At 38.2% G+C, this 21226-nt stretch overlaps 1 protein-coding gene across 1 annotated transcript in view; it reads right to left on the bottom strand.

Moving 5' to 3' along the window:
- Window positions 1-1065: 1065 nt before the first annotated feature.
- Window positions 1066-21226, bottom strand: part of LOC122792978 (arf-GAP with GTPase, ANK repeat and PH domain-containing protein 1-like) — a 2685441-nt gene continuing 2665280 nt past the window's right edge. The window contains exon 20 of the mRNA XM_044060583.1: window positions 1066-7723. Within this exon, the coding sequence (XP_043916518.1) occupies window positions 7514-7723 (210 nt within the window). The 3' untranslated portion in view covers window positions 1066-7513. The remainder of the gene's footprint in view (window positions 7724-21226) is intronic.

Below are 21226 nucleotides of genomic sequence, written 5' to 3'. Positions count from 1 at the left end.
TTCTACAGTAATTAATGTTCACCATCTATAAGAAGCAAAGCACTATATATGTTTATGCCTACGGAAAACAGACGGAACAGTACCTGAAAGGTGGAGGAGGAACAGAAAGAAGTATGTATTTGACCATCAGTATGAACAACTGTCAAGTTCACTGCCTTGAGCCCTGGCATAAGCCCTTATTGCCAAGCCCTAAGCAAGTGCATAAAACAGCAAATCTCCCCCCAAAAAGGTGCATTAGCCTACCTAATAAAGTGCTACATGGAAGATAAGGGCATTTGATGGGAGTTTGGCCAGCAAGAGCTATGTCAGTAGAGGTTAGTAGGCACAAATGGTAAGAAAAATGATTCAAAGAAAAAAAATCAACATTCATGGCGGGGTCCACTGAACGCACATATGTCTGTGCTACTTTAGACTACTCCACTCATCTACCATTTGTCTATTTCTTTTACGTCTATTTTTCTTTTTGATTATGACATCAGAAGTCAGTTCAAAGGTACTTTTCTAAAATTCAAAATGCATAGTTGACTCTGATAAAATGACCCTAATGAAAATGTCAACTCCAGAAGTCAAGGATGAGGTTCAACACACTGTTTCAGAAACTCTTCAGCCCAATTTGTAGTGGTGGCTTCTACAAACTTTGCTGTGGACAAGCAGGCTTGCTCTTGAACTTAACTTTGCAACAGTTTGATTTAAAGCCTTTATTTACTTACTTTTACAATGGTGCACTACACTTTAGTACCGGTTTGTGAATACTGGTGAGCTTTTTGTTTCTTCAAGTAAGACCACAACACTGCTTAAAACAAACTTCATGTGTGCTGTACAGCAGTTTACACACCCTTTAGATTTTGTCTGTGTACAGTTAAATAACTGTACCCCCATATAATGTACATATCTGGAAATTAAAATATTTCGGTTGCCCTTCCTATTATGTTATATCTTAAGCTTAGTGATTTAGACATAACTAAAGCTCTCGAGATAGTAACTACTCTATATAACTAGAAAACATACTAACAAAAATTAACTGTTTTAGTATATTACATATACAAGTGCATACATACAATAAAACAAGAGGAAATATGGTTTCTTTATTGAAAAGACACATTTTACAATTCCATTCTTCTTGAATTATTACAATTTATTTCAATTTCAAGTACTATACAGGTGATGCATACAAATACACAGACACACATCCATACGCGCACACACTTCCAAAATAGGCAAGACTAACTGTCATACTACATCATAAATGGGCAAGAGGAAACATAAGCAAAGTCCAATGTATGTATCATTTCTCTTTTATTACAGTACAAACAATATAAATAAAGCATTGAGTCATTGTAAAACATGAACTTGCCAAATGAGGTAATATAAAAACAAAACTACTCATCTTAGAACATTCATATTACCTTATTATCTTTTTTACATTATTTACACAACAAACAAAACTGTAAATTGTGACCTATGTCAGACATATCCCTTGTATTTACTATCCAGTAGCACAGTCCATGGTGGGCATGTCAGGTGCAGATAACCCAAGAAGCTTGTATACATTATAGGTACTTTGTGCAGATTACGTTCCTCTTGGCCTCATTTTTTTTCTGGAGGACTACTAAAAGGTAAAATAAATACTTAAAATTGCAGTAGTTCTGCACTTCCCCATAGTGCTACAAACTTCTTCAGGTATAAGCTTGAACTTTAGGCCCCCATCCTTGTTTAGAAGGGTACATGTGATATTTTTACTTAGCATGAAACACACCCAAATGATCTCTTAAACCAATTATAATATAGTTATTACCATATTTTTGTAACACATTTTAACCAAACTAAATCCAACTAATGCATTTATATGATGGGGAGGACATGCATACTACTCCATTGCAAATAAAAAAACAGGGTGTTATGTGAACTGAACCCCACTGAGTGACAGCTGCCAAATTTTTTTCAAATAAATGAAATAGAGTGACCAGTGAAAATACCAATGCTAGAGTATTGAAAGAAAAATAAATATGATACACAAATGGAGTGTCACTTATAAACCACTTAAATGATTTTAACAGTACTTTATAATAAGCTCTGTGCTATCAGTACATGTGTTTTAATGGGACTTAATTTTATATGTACAAAATAATTTATCAAATAAGGTGTCATTGTGCTCCCAAACTTGTAAGCTCTGGGTTTACTGTGATGCCCTAAGGCAAATGCCTTCAGGCACCCAAACTGTACATGTACCAGAGCACAATCACATAACCTTAAGTACAGTTCAGTCTTACAAAATATCTAGACGATTCTCATGGACAGCAACATGTGCAAGCAACGTGTCGAACAATGCAAGGCTATACGGTGTGTTTCTCCCAAGCAACACTGTGTTCTAAAAGATTTTGTTTTTATATACATGTGTAAATACAAATGCACACACATACTCAGCAACATATACATTGTGTGTCCACTACTGGTAAACATAATCTGGTCCCTTTGTGCTTGATCTTAAAACATATATATCCAGGTGTGAAGGCTGTTTGCTCTAATTATTATGTTCCACAGGCTTTAGCTAACTCACTGTTAACAGCTAAGTATACTTAATTTTTAACCACTTAGTACTCACTGCATGTCAGACAAATATCAGAATTTGTTACAGAAAAAGAGTTAATGCAGACATAATTCAGCTCAGATATGCCCTGCCCAAGCACTTCACTACTATGTCTTAAAAGTACTAAAAGCTAGCCCTCAGAAACAACTAGAACCCACAGGAACTGTTCCAGCAGTCAGTTCCCTTCAGTATGCAACAATGTTAGATAGCAAGCACATTCCAGAAAGATGGACAGTGCTTTCCCTGTACTTTCCCTGTTATCATATCAAAACTGCCAGACTGCTCTGTTGGACACAGTAGAATATATAATAATTTCCATCCCTATACATTTTAACATTATTCAATATTTAAACTGGTAGAATTTCTAACAGACAGGCAGACAGAAACAGACCACAAATGATACACTGATAAAAGAAGGATGCTTTCTTAACTGACTCACAGATGTAGGAGATCAACAGAATATCAACATGTGAAAATTATTAATATTTTTACAAATTTTATTTACAACATATAATAAAATAAAATGCAATGCAGCAGCATTTCAAATAAATATTTAAGTTCTATGTTTTTAATCTAAAAACATACTCTCGAATACTGCTAGTGTTTCAGGGCAGCAGTAAGTCTGCAGGTTTTTTAATATTTACATGTTAGATGATATTGTGGTGAAAAAGATACATATTCCTAAGGGAAGCCTATTATGGTTCAGAGAAATGTAACCACCTCAAAGAAATAAAGAATTTCATGTCTAAAAGCATGGAATTCATCTTGAGTAAATAAGAAGGACAGTTTTGCCAATTAAAAATCATGGACAGAAACCTCATAATTCTACAGAAAAAGGAGACAAGTCTAACATTTTCTATGTATAAATGCTTGTTTCTGATCAAGATGATTCAAAATAAAGTAAAGATACAAAAAAATTTGTTTCATTTTATCAGAACTGAACTGTTTCCCTTTGCTTTCACATTTAACACTGAAAAATGTTAGGAAGGGATAAAAGCGAATGACCCAATGGCAAAATTCAAATTCTAAGAGACTTTTTGCCAAGACTTACTTCAGAAAACCATACGCAGCTGTACATTGTGTTTTCCACTCAGTTTTGATTTTGGTCGACATGCAAGGGAGGTTATACTTCCAGACTTATTGTTTAAGAAAGGATTCTGGATGACAAGAATTTAATAAACCACACCTCCTGTTCAAAAAAATGACAATTCAAAGAGTCGGTTCAGCAGATAAATCAGAGGAAGAAAGGATAGACAAAAATCAGTACCAATACACATGAAATACAGGTCACTTTGAAGGTAACAAAGATGTGTCAAATTTCCCACAGCAGCTTGCCTACTACTGCAAAAGTCCTGAAATGGTAATTTGCTCCAGAAAAAAAAATTAAAGCTCAAAGCTATTTCGTATACCATAAGATAAATAAAACGTGAAACACAGATGAATGCAAATTATATACATCACTGGTAAACCACAACACTAGAATTTACAGTAGATATTTACAAAAAGCTGCAAAATTTATTCTGCCTCTGGTAAGAAAAAATGAGGAAAATCAGTAAGGATACTGCACTACTCAGAATGTCATGAAATATATAAGAAATTTCTTAGAAGTGTCTACTCAATAACTTAGGGTTAATAATGATTATGTTCTTGATCACCCACTACAAGATAATGACGCATGTTTTTAGATTCTGGCATTCTGATTTAGCAGAAAAAATAAAGAAAAGATTTCAATACACAACACTTCTCCCAGATTTATAAAGAGCAGAAAACCACCAAGAAAAGGGAGGGAGTGATCCAGTATAAAAATGACATGTAGTAATATAAAGATATTTACTTAAGAAGCAGTTCAAATATTTCTTGAAGATTTGACATTGACTATACATTACAACACATAGAAAAATAAAAAAAATAAAATAAAAAGCAGATTAAACAAGTCTGATTGGCTTTCAAAAAAGGAAAATCTGTAAATCATTGTGTGATATGCACATGCAACATGTGCTTTTAAGTAGTGGAAATAGTCAAATAATATCACACTTAGATTTTACCGAATCTTAATACACATACATAGTTCCAACCACTGGAATGATGATGTGAAGGCAGTGCGCTGCGAAGCAGTAATGGACATATCATCATTAACAACGTATCAATGAAGCTAGCAATTATAAAACAGTATTTAACTACAAACCAGCCTACTTGTTCAAAATGCCTAAAAGCCATAAATTTTAGTCAAGAACTTGTCACTTGAACTTTTCCCCTTATTTTGACTTATTCTTATTTCTACAGTAAAGAAATCTTGTTTGAAGGGCATTACATCTGAGAGCAATAAGCTTTGAAATCAAAGGTTAAAAAGGATGGAACTATCTTTGAAAGAGAAATATACCACAAATATTAAGAATATACTAACTGCTTCTAAATATTTAAACAGGGACTGTTGATTGAAAACTACAAAATTATCAGTATTAGAAAATATTGCTGCAATCAATAAATTAAAAAAATATATGCACAGTGTAGTAAGGGGAACAACTGCCTTCAGAAAGGTAGTCATTTGAAATGTTGGGACCCAGATGAGCGAGTCCTGAAGAGCAGAGAATGAACATCCAAAGAAATGGACTTGTACATACTAAGTCCAAGCTGGGTTATGATGATCTCAGAGTTGGTATATATATAAATTTGTGGGGTATGGGGGGGGGGGGGCTTGCCCACTGCATAAAAAACAAGTTTAAAGTAGAATAATGTGCAAGATTTGCTCTTCTCCTGCAGATTCCTTTTTTCAATCTGTCTGCACTTGGCATTATGAATGCCAATATTTCACTAGGAAGCCTTCAGAAAGGTGTAATGAACTAGTTCAGTGCTGCTACAGTCTTGTCTTTTGTAACATTACGTGATAATCGGGGGTCCTTTTTCATCTACAGCTTTAAAAAAAATTATCTTAAGGCAACCAAGTTGTTCAAGGGGCATTCTCTACAGTCAGAAAACAGCAGCCCAAAGATTACCTACTGGATCTACGTAGAGTGACACACTTGCTTGAATACAGGGAAAGAAAGATCTTGCAGGTTAATTCAACGTTTCTGTAAAAATAATATTGCTGTTTATTCTCACCACATAAATGCTTGAAGGTGGTTCATGCTAAACACTGATATGATGAATAGAAGACAGAAAACACAAGTAGTAGTCTACAATTCAGTGTTTAAACATGTCCACAGCAAAAGTATGAATTCTGGTGCCTGGTTCACTCAGAAGATGCTGTAACCTATGTAAAATGCATGCCTCCTATCTTCTGCTGAAGATGAAAGTCAGCTCCCTAACCAGGTATTAAGTGCTTCACATACAAAAAATAATTTAGTAAAATTTGAAATTTTGGTAAAAATATGTGTATTATAGTGGTGTAAACCTGCCAGTCAGCCTTGGGTTTTGTGTTTAAGAAAAGAAAAACTTTAGAAGGGGGGCAAAGTAATGAAACAGGCACCAATGATATGGATGAAGAATAAATTATACTAATGTCAGACGTATTGCACTGAACTGATTTTTGAGGAAATCGTGCACAGCCACACATTGATCTGCATGTGTACAAGTCATGCTCAGAAAAAAATAATGACTGCACACAGTAAATGAGAATTTTAAAAAGCTAATTAAAAAAAAAAAAAATAATAAAAAAAAAAGAAACACACTGCCGAGCCAGACTTGATCACAAATGACAAATGGCAGCTACCTGTTCAACCACTTAGGTAAAAGTTCATTTTCAGTGACAGTTTAGGGCTCTTAGCTGCATATGCCAAAAAGAGGCTTTATGTAGTTTCTGTATTTTTAAGTGGTAGCTACAAATTTGTATGCAGTTTGTATAATTAGGCGCTATGGTACAAAACCAAGAAAATAATATCTGAATCAGATTCAGCAGAGTAGGTCAACATTTACAGCCTGGGCAAGAGCAGCTGAAGTCATTAGCAAAAGTCAATATATTTTTGTTCTTCATAACCCCAAAAATAGAGGGCTGCAACTGTGCCTTTAAGAATTACTCCTAATACACTGTCTTAGCATTCTTGTGTTTCTATTTCCTCCTTTCAACTAAAAATGCTAACGTCAAATGACACTTGAAAACCAATTCCTCTCTTTGGACTGAAAAATTAAACAGATACTAAATTATGACAGGGAATTTAGAAAGGAGGGCTCATGGGCTTGAAAGAACATGTCTAAGATAATATGCAGCTTGCAAAAGTATTGCAGTCACATCCAGGCAATCATCGAACCGTGCCATGTAACTACCTCCTCAGCTAATATGCTTTTTTCTCTGTGATGACTAATCATGTTCTATTAAGCAGCAGTAATGCTGGGAGAACTCAACTATACAAGTGTAATGAAGCCAGTATTCTCCCTGGACAAATTAGCTACAACTGATTTGACACATACCATCATAGGAACTTCAAACCTGACAAACTCTGTGCTTGCTGCTGATTTATGCCGTCAGGCTCTTTGGAGGAGAGATGAATCCTAGTGTTCCATTTGGTAGAGGTGAAATGTACTGACATACTTAACTGCCAGCTAAGGAAAGTTAACATTCACCCTTCTCCCCTTCTTTCTGTGTAGTGCCTTCGTCGTCAGGCAACCAAACTTAATAGCCTCACAGTCACATGCTGAACTCAAATAGCTAATGAGTACGTGTGTATCTTGCTCTCTCATTCTCTTTCTCTCTCTCCTCCATTGTTTTTCAGACTCTTCATTCTTCTGGTTCTGAAATTTAACCAGTTTCATGACAACATCCTCCAAATCAAATCTTCTTAAATTGTCTAGAAAGGATGTACTCTGATAAATTTGTAACAGAATGTTGGGCTTGAACTGTGAAAAGGAGAGAGATAAATAAATGTAGCTTGTGCACCAGTAAGGCTGCCAACACTAAAAAAAATACAAGCTCAAATCTTGAGCAAATCACATTCAGATAATAGTTGGCATTCTTCCACTGTTACTGCTGTTGTTTCTATTATTGTTCTTCCTGGATAGATTTGGAGTGGCCATAAGAACAAAGCGTTCATCAGGGCAGCCGTACTGCAGAAGTATGTCGATGCATTCCTGACTTGCAGCTTGTCTAGCATAGGCCAAAGCAGTGTTCCCATGGGCATCACGAGCCATAACATCCACGCCATACTGTAAACAGGAAAAAATAATAAAAGACAAGAAACTTTGATTAGGTAAGCCAAGGACTTTGTTTGCATGAAATACTACAGAAATGCATCTAAAAAATTATTTTAGAAGGGCATGGCATATAAGTAACAGATTTATATTTGGCCTTTATCTTAAATGAAACTGTTCTATAGCATTAAAAACTGACTGCTCTTTCAGTCAGTCAATACTGAACGTGTCTATATGGAAAGATGACTTATGGTTGTAAGTCCTGAAACAGTATTAGCACTTTCCTTTCGCCCCTGTTGGTTTGGTACAAGCAATCAAAACATGTTAAAGGTAACCTGATAGCATTTTATGACTTCAAGGGTCTATATTAGATGACTGAACTTTCAAAAGTTCGACTGTCATATGGTCGACACCATATGATCGAATTTTTGAAAGTTCGTTTTAACAGAGATCTCCGTACAACGTGGAATAGGAAGATTTCCCTTTTCTGCACTGTAGTGTGATCTCGGAGCTGGTATATTTAAAAAGCGGGGGGTGTGAGGGGTGCAGGTGGCCTTGCCCCCCCTGCTTAAAACATTCAGGTAGGTTATTTGTGTAGTTTATTTTTTTTTTTTTAATTAGATTTTCAAACTTTTAAAAGTTCGATCATATGATGTCGACCTTATGACAGTCAAACTTTTGAAAGTTCGATTATCTAATATAGACCCGACTTCAAGTATATTGTCACGACATAAATACTGCATACGCATGAATTGTTTCCTTCAGTGTAAGAACACACATGAAAATGCTCCATCAGCTTAAATAATAGTGAACTTGCAAGGCCTACACCTATGTGCGATAGTGATGTTTTCAGCATCTTGGACTCAGAAGGCAGACATAGAAAGCTATACATTTATGCCACTCTCCTTGTTCTGTTGACTGTTCTTATCAATCTGCAATCAACCGAAGGCTGAATATTTATCCAGTAAGAAAACCATGAGGAGTACAAAAAGTTTCATATAAAACAGTTTGTGCTGTGCTTGTACATGATTTCTTGCATGAAGAATGTGACATTCGGGCATGTAATACGTCAGTGCTGACTGACTTCCTTGTAAAGTGATGACTATGCAATGATAACTGACTGACTAACACTGGAAAAGGAGGTCTGTACAACAATTATGATGAACGGTATCTTCTAAAAATGGCTACTGCCAGAAACCAATGCATGCCACTTACCTTTACAAGCCTAATGAATTCACCTGGCATCCATGTCAAGAATCAATTTTAATAACATGCACTGATATAACAGAATGTATAAGGTTATACAGGCACCTTACTGAAAGAAGAAAATGGGGGTGAGGTGGGGATACAACAGTAAAGTATGTAAAGGAAGAAGTGGAAGTCTAAAAAAAAAAGAGCACAATCACTAGACATGTATGCTATTTCTCACAGATCAGAAGGCTGAGGAGGTACTGCTACAAGAATATCAGAACTAGCTAGAGTTATATTAATTTGTAAGAAAAATGAAGGGAGGCCATAAAACAGATAATGGACAATATAAATGATGGGTAGCATCCTACCATACAGAGGTAACTAGGCTGAATGTAAAATCACAGGCTACTGTGCTCAATGAGTCACTTAACATGGAAGCAGTTTCAAAGAAATGGGCTACTAAATATGCAATTAGTCTTCACAAACATGAGAATCAGAAAGCAAATGGACCAGTCTGTCAGCCTAACCCTTAGAATTACAGAAAGTTACTAGGCTATTGGCCCTGAGGCCCTTATAAGCCTAGTCAAGAGTTTAGCCCATGTTTAGACAAGTCAGCACCCAAAGCCCCTGCCCAGCAGGGACACAGGTGGAATCCCAGGGGTGTATTTTCTGTTTCCCCAGCTATCCAGATTGCATTTAAAAAGGGATAACAAGGTACTCTGCTTGACATGGAGAGGAAGTCTATTCCACATGTGGGGGAGTCTCTGGGACACAAATCTGTCCCGCCAACAAGTCCTATTGATGTCACAGACCAGGTTGAGGTCACTCGTGCGGGTTACTTGAGTGGAGCTTGACTTGCAAATATGTAGCAGTCCCATCAAGGCGGGGTCTGAAATTGCTTTGTATGCCAGACAGAGGTCAACTCTGAGGAATCTGTATGAAACTGATTAGAGTGACAGGGCTTTTGTTCTATCTGTGTAGGGTAGATATTTGAGGCCCTGGATTCTCCTGGTGAGGAACCTATGAGGTCTCTCCAGCTGCTGCACGTGCTTTGCGAGGTACATGGTGAAGGGGGTATTGTACTCAACAATTGGCCTTATAAGGGAAGAATACAGGGATGTTATGACCTCCTTGTCCCTGGATGAGATCCCCTTACTTATGAGGTGGGTCATGTAGAAAGCCTTCCGTACAACGGAAGCAATATGGTGGTCAAAAGTCAGGCTGCTGTCAACCTGGGTGCCCAAATCCCTCACGACTGATTACGTGCTTAGGACATTGCTATTAATATGATAATATGTGCGGATGTCACTCCCTCAAAAGGGGATGATGATGCATTTTCTGGCATTCAGCTTGAGGCCATGTTTCTGGGATCAGTCATTTGTTTGGGTGAGATCCTCTTGGATGACGTCCACATCACTTGGTACTGGGAAGCATAAAAGAAACAACTTAAAGAAAGGGCAGTAATCAGAGGAAATCCACTACAATACAAGATGCAAACAACACAGAGTCATAATGGGAAGGTCATAGACAACTAGCATATTTCCTGAACAACTGGATCAAATGAAAAGCAACTATCACCTACCTTTATCTTAGAAAGGGTTGTCATTAGGTTTTGAGGCACACCACAAGGTAGGAATGACAGAAAGTCATGACAAAAGGCAGGATTTCAGTCGGATGACTGAAGCTTGGAAAATGACATGTGTACTCAGGCTTGTCCTGCTAAATTTTTTCCTTAATGATGCTCAAGGGAAGACAGATGTAAAGGCATGCCTCTCTACAGAAAACATTTAGTTTTGCAACATGAAGGACACACCAAACTAATATGAAATAATTAACCAAGTGTTTGACAGACTGCAGTAGCAATCTAAGGCATGGCGCTTTGGTGGTTGAAAGTCACCATCGTTACGGGTTTCAGGATAATCAGTTATGCGCAATGGAACTCAAAATTTATGAAGTCCCCATCCTTCTTAAATCCAGCAAGTGTGTAAAAACATTTAAGGGTTCTTCCCACATGATGGGTTAGGTCATATTTTCCAAGTTTATGATAACTTTTGAACTGGATCAGCTTCTGTCAATATTACCTTTAAAGCTAAGCTGTTGGAATTTGACAACCCAACATGTTGAACCTCTGCCTTGCACTATGCCTCAAGATGCCAAACAGAGTCCAATCTTGGTGAGTTCTATAGATCAATATTAAATCCCTGCTTAGACTGCCACTCTTGATTTAAAGTCTTCAACCTTTCCATACAGGAAAGGTATTTAAATACAGGCATTTTCACGGAAATACTTCTCAACGTTTCTTCCAAAGGTGACTGAGCAGCTCATCCATATTTGATCTTACTTCTTTCTTACTAGGCTGTTAAAAACTCTCATCACTATGACAGGATCTCTTGATTTTATGAACTTTAATATACAGCTGCTTATTCTAAAACTCTCTATAACTTTGCTTATGTCCTACAAACCATAATTTATTATCAAGAGTGTTTCCCAAAATCACACTGCCTCCTTTCAGAAATTGGAATTCAATTTAACTTCCTATATTATACAAGTTTTCATATTTAATGAAGCATTATTCAAACTTAACTAGTCAAAATTAATACCAAAGGATGGTCAAAATGTGTTTTTTTTTACGTTTTCCATTGTAGTTATAGATGTTTATTTATAAATAATTGCAATACATACATACATACATATATAAATAAATGGACTCTACTAAGAAATCAGACTGCTGGAACACAATTCTTGAGGCAATCTCCCAAAACTCACACCTGCAGAACATATGGGGAAAAACTTGAAACATATTTTTAGCAGGGGGCAAGCCTCCCCCAGCACCCTCTCGTGTGGGCAACTTGGACTGCTCCCCCAAAATCCCACATCCTCTTAATTTTATTATGTGTGTGTGTGTGATTATGTACTTGTATGTATATATCTGAATACCCGCTGATGAGGAAACATGGCTCACACAACTGTGATGTGTCTGTAGAGCCAACACAGTGCTAAAGCATTCCAAGAAATGCTGTCTTGAGTCTAACCCTAGGTACAATGCTTATGGAGATTTGTATTCATACAGATGTAGAAGTCACAAATAAATGTTATCTTTTTCATTCAGAAATATTTATTCTAAATATATTTGAACCCCCCTCCTCTCCTTCCCAGTCAGTGTGCCTAGCTTACCTCTCTAAGACTGGGATCCCATCTGGAAAAAGGGGAAATGAAGCAGAGGCCTCTCAAGTGCAGCAGCTGCACAGACATCAGGATAATCCCCAATATAGTCAACTATGGTGTCCATAGTTCTTTTTTTTTATTTACTCTTTGTTGACCAGATTAGTACCACTAGGCCAGTGTCCCCTTTTCAGGACAGACCCAAGGTGGAATTCATTCTGATGTGGGAAAATTTGGCCAAGGGACTAGGGAACTTCCCCTACTCTTCTTATGATATGTGCCATGGGATCTTTGACATCCACCTGAGCTACCACCAACTCAGGCAGTTTGGACTTCAGTTTAACATCTCAGCTGATGGATAGCAAACTCAGGAGCACATCTCCCCCTTATGCTGCATTACAGTGTCAGTAATCCCTGCTGCAGAAGAACACCAGTCCTGATGGCAGTACTTGAGCATTGTTTGGCAAGCTGCTTCCTGACTAGCAGTTGCTGCCTAAGCCCTAGACCAACTTCTACAATGCAGTACTTGAGTAGCAAGTCAAGTCGCCTCACTCACCCTCATTCCATTGTCAGCACCTAAGATCATTAGTTTAACCTAAGCAAATGTGGCAACAGACAGGACTTCATCTCTCTGTACCAGAAAGCCAGCATTGTGATATGGTTAACAATTATGTCATCTACATAATCTCACTACTGCAACTTTTAACGGAACTGAAATGTCAATAGTAAAGATTTCAGGCAAATAACTGCATAACAGAGAACCTTGTAGGTGCCATTTCCTCAAACTTTTCGAATACTGGAGTATTCACCTACACCAGCAACCCTACACCACTGTGCCCAACTTATTATGTAGCTGTCTATTTGTGTACTAGTTTCTTGTCGTCGGCTATATTGACCATATTGCTGAAACAAAATATGACTTATGTTCAGAGTTTTGGGTTGAAATGTTTGACTATCTAAGATGTGAAATGGTGAACAGCCATTAATAAAAATATCCCTTCCCAGTATGCCTATCATTATGGTCAAGCAGTGCTGGACTGTCCATCTCTTCAAGCAGCATGAAGGGTAGTAGCTCACCGGTCAATGGATACAATTCTTGATTAGGGTGAAAGAGGTCCCAGTTCAAATACTGCAGAAGGTCACTATTTCTGCAAGCAATTCTGGAAGCATTAATTACAGACCAGGACATCTAACTGATAGAATTTGGGGAGTCATGTATTGCCTATAAGGTTTTTCAGCATGAATTATAAGCTGTTTAATCAAAGTCAACTCTTTCATAGGTTCCGGATTGATTGGGAAACTTTTGTAGGGCACTACAGACTGCAAGCACTGGGACTTTATAGCTGAGCCAACATTAACAGTGATTAAACTAACTCGAACCTGTTCAGAATAGCTGACAGGCTGGGCTGCCTTTTCACTCAACTGGAATGGGAGAGGGGAGACAGTCGAGCTGAACACCATTCGTTTTCTGGTTTTAGTCCTGGAGAGTGTAGGTTTATAAGGGTCTCTGGGAGCTATGTCATACCACTGGAGAAGAGTAAAACAATGCAAAACACATGTTGGTATGGTAATGTTTTTAAGTTGTAAATATTTTTTGGTCACTGTTCTTTAATGGAGTTTATATATGTATGTGAGTGGAGGTGGGGGGTAAAATTACATGTGCCCCCCCTTCCCTAATTTTGTCAACATGAATTAGTAAAGCTGTAAATTAAAATGCAAGATGTCCAAATGTTAAAGGGAATTTTACCTACAAGTAAAATGGTTTAACTTACTGATATGTGGAGCACTGACTAATATTATATAACTGTTGTTTTAAGTTTATTGTGTACCTCAATGATTTTCTTTTGTAAGATTTGTTAATCTCTATCATATTGCATATGAATGCTATATGTATGCTCTATTTTCTGCTTTCTCATGTATTGTATTTTATTGTACTGTGTTACTTGTGGAACTTTTCTCCCCTGGCCTCTGCTGAAAATTGACCTGTGCCCAGTCGGACTTTCCTGGAAAACAAATGTAAAATAAAATAAATAAACAAGTATATTGTTGTTACGGGAAGATTTGTGAAATCGGAACAGAGTAGCTGTCATAGGAACTTAATACAGATTTATACAGAAGCAGAACACAAAATGTAGCTCAGGATGGTTATAATATGGAAGTTACAGCATCTGTTAGAATGGCAGGAATGAAGATGCAACTCTCAAGACAAAAGCTATGGCAATTTTTACAAATATAAATGCTTATGTCCCCAGTGTGTTGCAGAAGTGCAGGTCTTGCTAGTAGATTTTTGAAATGACTGCAGTTCAAAGGAGGAGGAATTTTACTTCATGACTGCCAACTGCCAAGACCTTTGATGGTTTTAGATTTAGTCTTTTAGCTAAGCTGGAAGTTAAAGAGTAGCAGTCACAGGTATGGACAATACAGCATGTTTACATGGGACATGGACAAAAAGTGATGAAAATATTTTGGAATATGAGGATTCCCACTTTGAATGTTAATGGAATAGGTTACCCAGTAAAACAAGAAAAAAGAGGAAGGTTCTTTAAGAAACAAAGTCCCCAAAGAGAATTTGTGCAAAAGATACACGACTGTTCTGGAACATGGTAGACTGGTGAAAACTGGATTCTAATCAGTATATTTTGTCTCACTTGAGGAAATGAGAACAGGGGTGGTGAAACTATTTGATCACAATTTGAAACATTATCTGCTTGGGCTGTTAGGTTTCTAGCATATCCTCTGTGGAGATTTATTGTCATGAAAGGGACAATAAAATACAGGCTCTTCATTGTAATTAATAACACACAAACCACTGGATTAATATTTGAAGATATTTAAGGATATGCGATCACAACTCTTACATTCTCAAGAAGGTTTTATCATCAAAACTGGGGGCTTCATTTCTGAGACAGATGAAAGAGATGTGCTAGAAAGTCCACAACATGACAGCATTCTAAGAGGAAAACATCTTAAGGCTATTGCCAAGTTGCTCACATAGGAACACATTGTGGGGGGAGGTGGTAAGAAGCTCAAGCCAAACATACGGACAGGATGAAACTAAAGTTGTTAGATATAATTAATGCATTGACATCAAGAAAGGAGGTCCTGCATTCCTGAAAAAACAGCCATAACCTCACTTACTCCAAAAGGACAAATACAGCCTCATGGTGTTGGCTTATATAGACCAAAGTCAATTCTGAACCAAGAGTATAAAGTATCAATGGAATTACTGGTGTCTTGGGTGGTCCCAATAATAGGTGGATTAATACATAGGGATCAGTTTGGATTTGTCTCTCCAAGACATATATTTGATAACATCATGGAGAATTTGTAACTTTCAGAAGAAAAACAGAGATCCAGTCAGGGGGTGCAGGGGATCAGTCTTGTGAAGGGAGAAGTGTAAAATACGTATTTTTTCTCTTTTTGGAATTCATCTTGTTTTGTGATGGATCCTGACAGGCTGGGCTGCCTTTAGTTTTTTTTATGCTGCCTACGTGGATATTGCCAGTGTAGAAATTTCCAATGTGGAAGACTGGAACATGTGCTTAATATGGAGAGAGGCACAGACAAGGGGTTTACAGATTTTTAGAAAGCAAAATAATACAAAGGTGTTTAATTTTAATTGGTCAGTGGTTATGGTTTAATAGACAGAAAATGTTCTGCCTAGAAGCATTTACAGTATAAAAGAATGATATTTTGTGTTTGAGGAGACAAGACCTTGGTTGCTTAGTCTTCTGTGTACGTCTGTTCTTTGTAATAACGATTATTCTCCTCTACTGAACTGTGCTGCATGACGTTATCTCTGACCTTAGATGTCTGAACACAGAAAAAGCTTTTGATAGGGTTAGATGGGCTTACTTGTTTAGGGTGTTGGAATCATTTTGTTTTTGAGATGGTTTCATTGCCTTACTGAAAAACATTTATATTGGAGTTTGGACATGAGCCAATATAGAGTAGTCAGCCTCATTTAACTTGTGTAGATGTACTAGGCAGGGTTGTTCACTCTCCAACCCCCTTGGTGTGTAACATGTACTTGAAAGCTTTGGGGCAATCAGACTTTACAGGCTTTACGTTAGGCATGGAGCAGACAAAGCTTGCAATGTATTCTGATGACCTGTAAGTTTATCCTGTGGACCAAAAAGCTCACACTGACAAAACTGTTTCAACTACTGGACGATACAAGTGAATATGAGTTACAAGTTAATGTACATAAGACTCATGCAACTGCAGTGAACTGTGCTCCTTCCTTTCTTCTGAAACGCAGTTATTCTGGGAAATGGCAGAGTAAAAGTGTCAAGTATGTAGGGGTTCATCTCACCATCGACACTGCAGGACTTCATAAAAACAATGTATGGAAATGTAAAATCAACATGCAGGGAGTTCATAGTGAAATGGAAATTTCTGGACCTAGAAACACACCAGCAAGTCCATGTAATATAAGAATGTATCTTGCCAACAGCAATGCACTGTTTCCAGCCAATTCTGCTGAATATAGGTAATGCATTTTTTTAGAGAAGTTTATAATTTTTTTTAGCATTCATTTAAGGACAGGCTAAATCCAAGGAGGCGTGGGGTCACTTGATACATCAAAAAGCCTTTAGTGGACTGGTGTTTCCCAAAATACAGAGATACTGGACAGCAGCACAAATAACAATTATTTGTACTTGGAATACAGACTGAGTGATCCCACACTGGAAATAATTAGTTTGAGCATTAGCTCAACGGCAAGGATTCGACTCAAAGGTAGTGCTTTGGTCAGAGAATGGGGAAAATGTAACAAGGATTTGGCAAGCGCTTGTAAAACTGGGTCCTGGAAAAGCTAAAACTGGACCAGTTAAATTTAATTTTATCTCCTATTACGATAAGCTTTCCAAAGGAGGAAGAATTATGCCAATCTTTTGGAACAGACACAGTTTGTGGAAATGGAGGCTTTTGTTACATGGAATAGATTCCAACAGAAATATAAAACCATACTGTTTGATTACCTAACATATATAAGGGTCAAATAGATCTTCATACAAAGGTAGTATCACACGTATTAGGTTTGCAGAATTGACGCATCTGGGGCCAATCAATGGTCGAGTTCAAACAGTCTAATAGGCCCCTGGATAACTTACAGTGAAGATTACAGAGAATTTTAAACTGTGCAAGAGACCCAGTGACCTAATTCTTTCAGGAAGGTTGGCTGAACTTACTGGGAAAGGTTATGAAGAAGTGGCAGTTACAGCTACTTAAATTTACTCTGAGATACATCACACATTCCCAGAAATTCCACACATTTGCATGGAAATATCTCCACAGATATTTTTATCCTCTGGAGTAAGCTACAGCAGGTGTATCCTAATAACTCAGGGCATTACTGGAGATAGACTGATGAGCTAGAGAATCACAGTGGCATACATTTTGGAGCTTCCCTAACCTGCAGCAGTTTAAACAACAGCTGCATGATCTCCTGGGGGGATTGTGGCTGATAAGGGGGCGCTTACAACCTGGATATTTCCTCTAGGAATACCAGAGAAAGGCAACTGACAAAAGCATGCTATAGCATTACTAGATGAAATAATTGTATTAGCAAAAATAAAGCAGTAACAAGAAAAACATGGCTATAGTAATACTTACCCTTCAATCCACCCACTACTTCAACATTCACACTGACAACATAGTTAACAAGGTTACTTCTAACTAAAACTTTAGTATAAAAGTTCACACCTCCTCTCCTGCTGCTTGCACTTCACTTTGCAAAAATGTTCTTCTTCCAAAGCTGGAATATGAGTTAACATTACTAGTCACTCACTCTGCCTACAATACACAAATTCCAGATTGCAGAAAACAAAATTTGCAGATTCACATTGCTTGTAGTCCCTTACTACTGCAGTCTGCTTAATTAACTCAATTGGCTACACATCACAAAAAGAAAACCTAACTCATAGGAGCACTGACACACACAGTTTTAAATGAAGGTTACTGCCCTCCAGTAAAGAGACAATGTCCATTTGGGCAACGTTCATACTCCCTATGAAATAGTCAAGAAAATGTCATTTCCTTTACCCAACCCCTTTGTAATGGCTATTTGGGAGCCCGCCTTTATCGGACTAGGTCTTGCTCTTAGGAACAATCTACCACAAGAGATAAAACTCCCAAGATTCTCTGCAAGGATTTATGTTATATCCCTTTCCAAACATCTCCATAATAAAAGTGCAACCAAGTGCTATAAGGATAATGGTTAGCAACTTCAAGCTGCAGAGATGTTATGCATACACTATTGTAACTCCACCAAGAACTACAAATTATACTTTTAACAAATGCTGAACCAATTTATTCCAATCTATATATATTGTACATAATGCAGACAGTCTGATGCCATTGTTCAGTCAAACATCACACCTTTTGGATTAAGGGATAAAGCACAGTTGTGTACACTTATCATAAATGTAGATGTTCGAGTGTATTCACTGTTGCAGTCATAACATTTGGGTAATCTGCTGGCAGGTTGCCCTCAGTCAGCCTGATTAACAAAGTCTTGGGTCCTGCATCGGTTGCTGTCCCTTCTTCCATGACGTCAGGGGTATAAAACATGCAGCCGATGCCATTACATCAGTTTTTCTTGCCTCAGATGTCAAATGCCCCCCAAATGGGGAGCCAAATATTTAAGTATTTAAAAACACAAATATATACCTCCAAACAAAAGCAAATACACCAAAAAGGCTTTTAAGCATAGTAAAGTAAAGTAGAGGTATAGTAAGAGAAAAAACAGGGGGTTGGAGGGAGGGTAACCAAGACTGCGACAGTGAATACACTCGAACATCTACATTTATGGTAAGTGTACACAACAGAACTATGTTCTTCGTGTTTCACTGTTGCAGTCATTACATTTGGGTAGATTCCCAAAGCTATGGTTGGGAGGATGGATTTACACAGCATTAGGACCAGCTATAAGGCCCTGCAGGACAGCAGTGGCAAAGCCAGCTCTGGATTTAGAGAAGAATGGTAAATGGTAATATTTGGTGAATGTATGAACTGAACTCCAGGTAGCAGCTTCTAGAATGTCTCTGGTAGGAACACCTCTGAGAAAGGCTGTAGAAGTAGATGCAGCCCCGGTGGAATGATATCTGATCCCCTGGGGGATAGTTTTACCATGGTGCATATAGCAGAAATGAATACAATGGCTTATCCATTGGGAAATAGTCTGCTTTGAAATAGCCTTCCCCTCTGCCCCTGCAGCAATAAGTTGTCTGTGTACATCCAATGAATGCAGAATCCGCTCCCCCTTGTTCTGTGGATTGGGAAAGAAAGTTGGCAAATGAATAGTCTGATTAAGAGCCACACTGGATACCATCTTAGGCATGAAGGATGGATTGGTCCTGAGAGACACCCTGTCTGTATGAAAAATAATGAAAGGCTCCACTGCCATAAGAGCCTGTAATTCGGATATCCTTCTAGCTGAAGTGGCTGGTAAAAGAAAAGCTGTTGTCCAGGAGAGAAATTTTAAGTCTGCAGTAGCAGCTGGCTCGAAAGGAGGGAGAGTGAGTTTTTCCAATACAAAATTGAGGTCCCAGGGAGGGGTTGGAGCTCTCCTGGGTGGTCTTAAGTTTTTGGCCCCTCTGAGATACTGCTTAAGCAGAGGATGAGAGAAGAGGGGAGGTTCTGCGTTGTAATGAGCTGAAATGGCTGAGGCGTGGATTTTTAATGAAGAAAAAGACAGGCCCTTGTGAAGCATCTCAGTTAAGTATTGTAAAATCTGAAGAATATTGGGCACTGCTGTGCTTATCCCTTGTGATTGATTACAGGCACAGAATCCTTTCTATTTGTCAGCATAAGATTTTCTAGTACTAGGCCTTCTTGCCTCCAAAATGACATCCATCACAGGTTTGCTGAGGGATGGTAAGTGTAAATTTAGGTGATTAGCCACGCTGCAAGATGCAAAGTTTGGAGCTGAGTGTGCAGAATTTGGTTGTTCTGCTGAGACAGTAAGTAAGGTGTCTGAAGCAGGTGGAAGGTGCGACACATTGCGCAGGAGTGGGTACCAGTGTTGGCGAGGCCAGTCTGGAGCAATCGGAATCATTTTTGGTTTGTCCTGTTTGACTTTTAGTAGAGCAGAGGCAGAGGAGGAAAAGCATAGACAGATAGGTTTTTCCAGCTGAATGATAGAGCATCCACTTTCCAGGCTTTTTTGTGATGAGTTCTTGTGCAGAATTTGTCCAACTGATAGTTCTGGGGTGAGGCAAAAAGATCTATGTCTGGACTCCCCCATTTGCATGTCAACATGTTGAAAATCCATGGTTCCAGTTTCCATTTGTGTGGGTCCATGAGATTTCTGCTTAGTTAGTCTGCCAGAGAATTCAGCTTTCCTGGCAGGAATTGAGCTTGTAGTTGTATTTGATTGGTCAAGACCGTGTTCCACAATGCCAAGGCTAGTCTGCAAATGGGGTAGGAGTGTGTACCCCCCTGCTTGTTTATGTACCACATAACTGTGGTGTTGTCTGTCTTTATCATTAATTGTCCTGGATGAAGGTAGTCCTTGAAGGCTGTCAGTGCATTCTGTACAGCTAGCATCTCTTTTTGATTGATATGAAGGTGCATTTGATTTGGGCTCCATTTGCCCTGAATGCACTTCCCTGCCAGATGAGCCCCCCAAGCATAGTCTGATGCGTCTGTAGTTAGGGTTTGGGTGGCAGGGGGTGGAGTGAATGGCAGTCCCTTGTTTTGGTGGCAGGCCTCTGCCCACCATAGGAACTCTAGTTGCAGGCAAGGTATGATATAAATCATTGTTTCCAGGCTCTGACAATGTTGACTCCATAAACATTTTAAGTATTACTGAAGTTTCCTCATATGCAGTCTTGCATATGGAATTAGAAGAATGCAGGAGACCATGAACACCAAGGCTTTCAGAATTTGTCTTGCAGATAGCAGGGTTTTTGTGGCCACCTGTTTGAAGTAAGTTATCAAATTAATTTGCTTTTCAGGCATAAGGTAAGCCATCTGGGCAGTTGTATTCAAGCTTGCACCCAGGAATGTAATTTTTTGAGAGGGTACCAGTTGTGATTTATTTTCGTTTATGGTGTACCCTAGACAAGTTAGAACCATTTTTATAAACGCCAGATGTTGTAGAAGAGTGTCCCTGTTTTCTGCCTGAATTAGACAATCTTCCAGGTATGGATATATTTGAAT

The sequence above is a fragment of the Protopterus annectens genome, chromosome 2.part0 (genome assembly GCF_019279795.1).
Source record: "Protopterus annectens isolate FY-2018-M chromosome 2.part0, PAN1.0, whole genome shotgun sequence".
Taxonomy (NCBI): domain Eukaryota; kingdom Metazoa; phylum Chordata; order Ceratodontiformes; family Protopteridae; genus Protopterus; species Protopterus annectens.
This window is presented reverse-complemented; position numbering and strand designations above follow the sequence as displayed.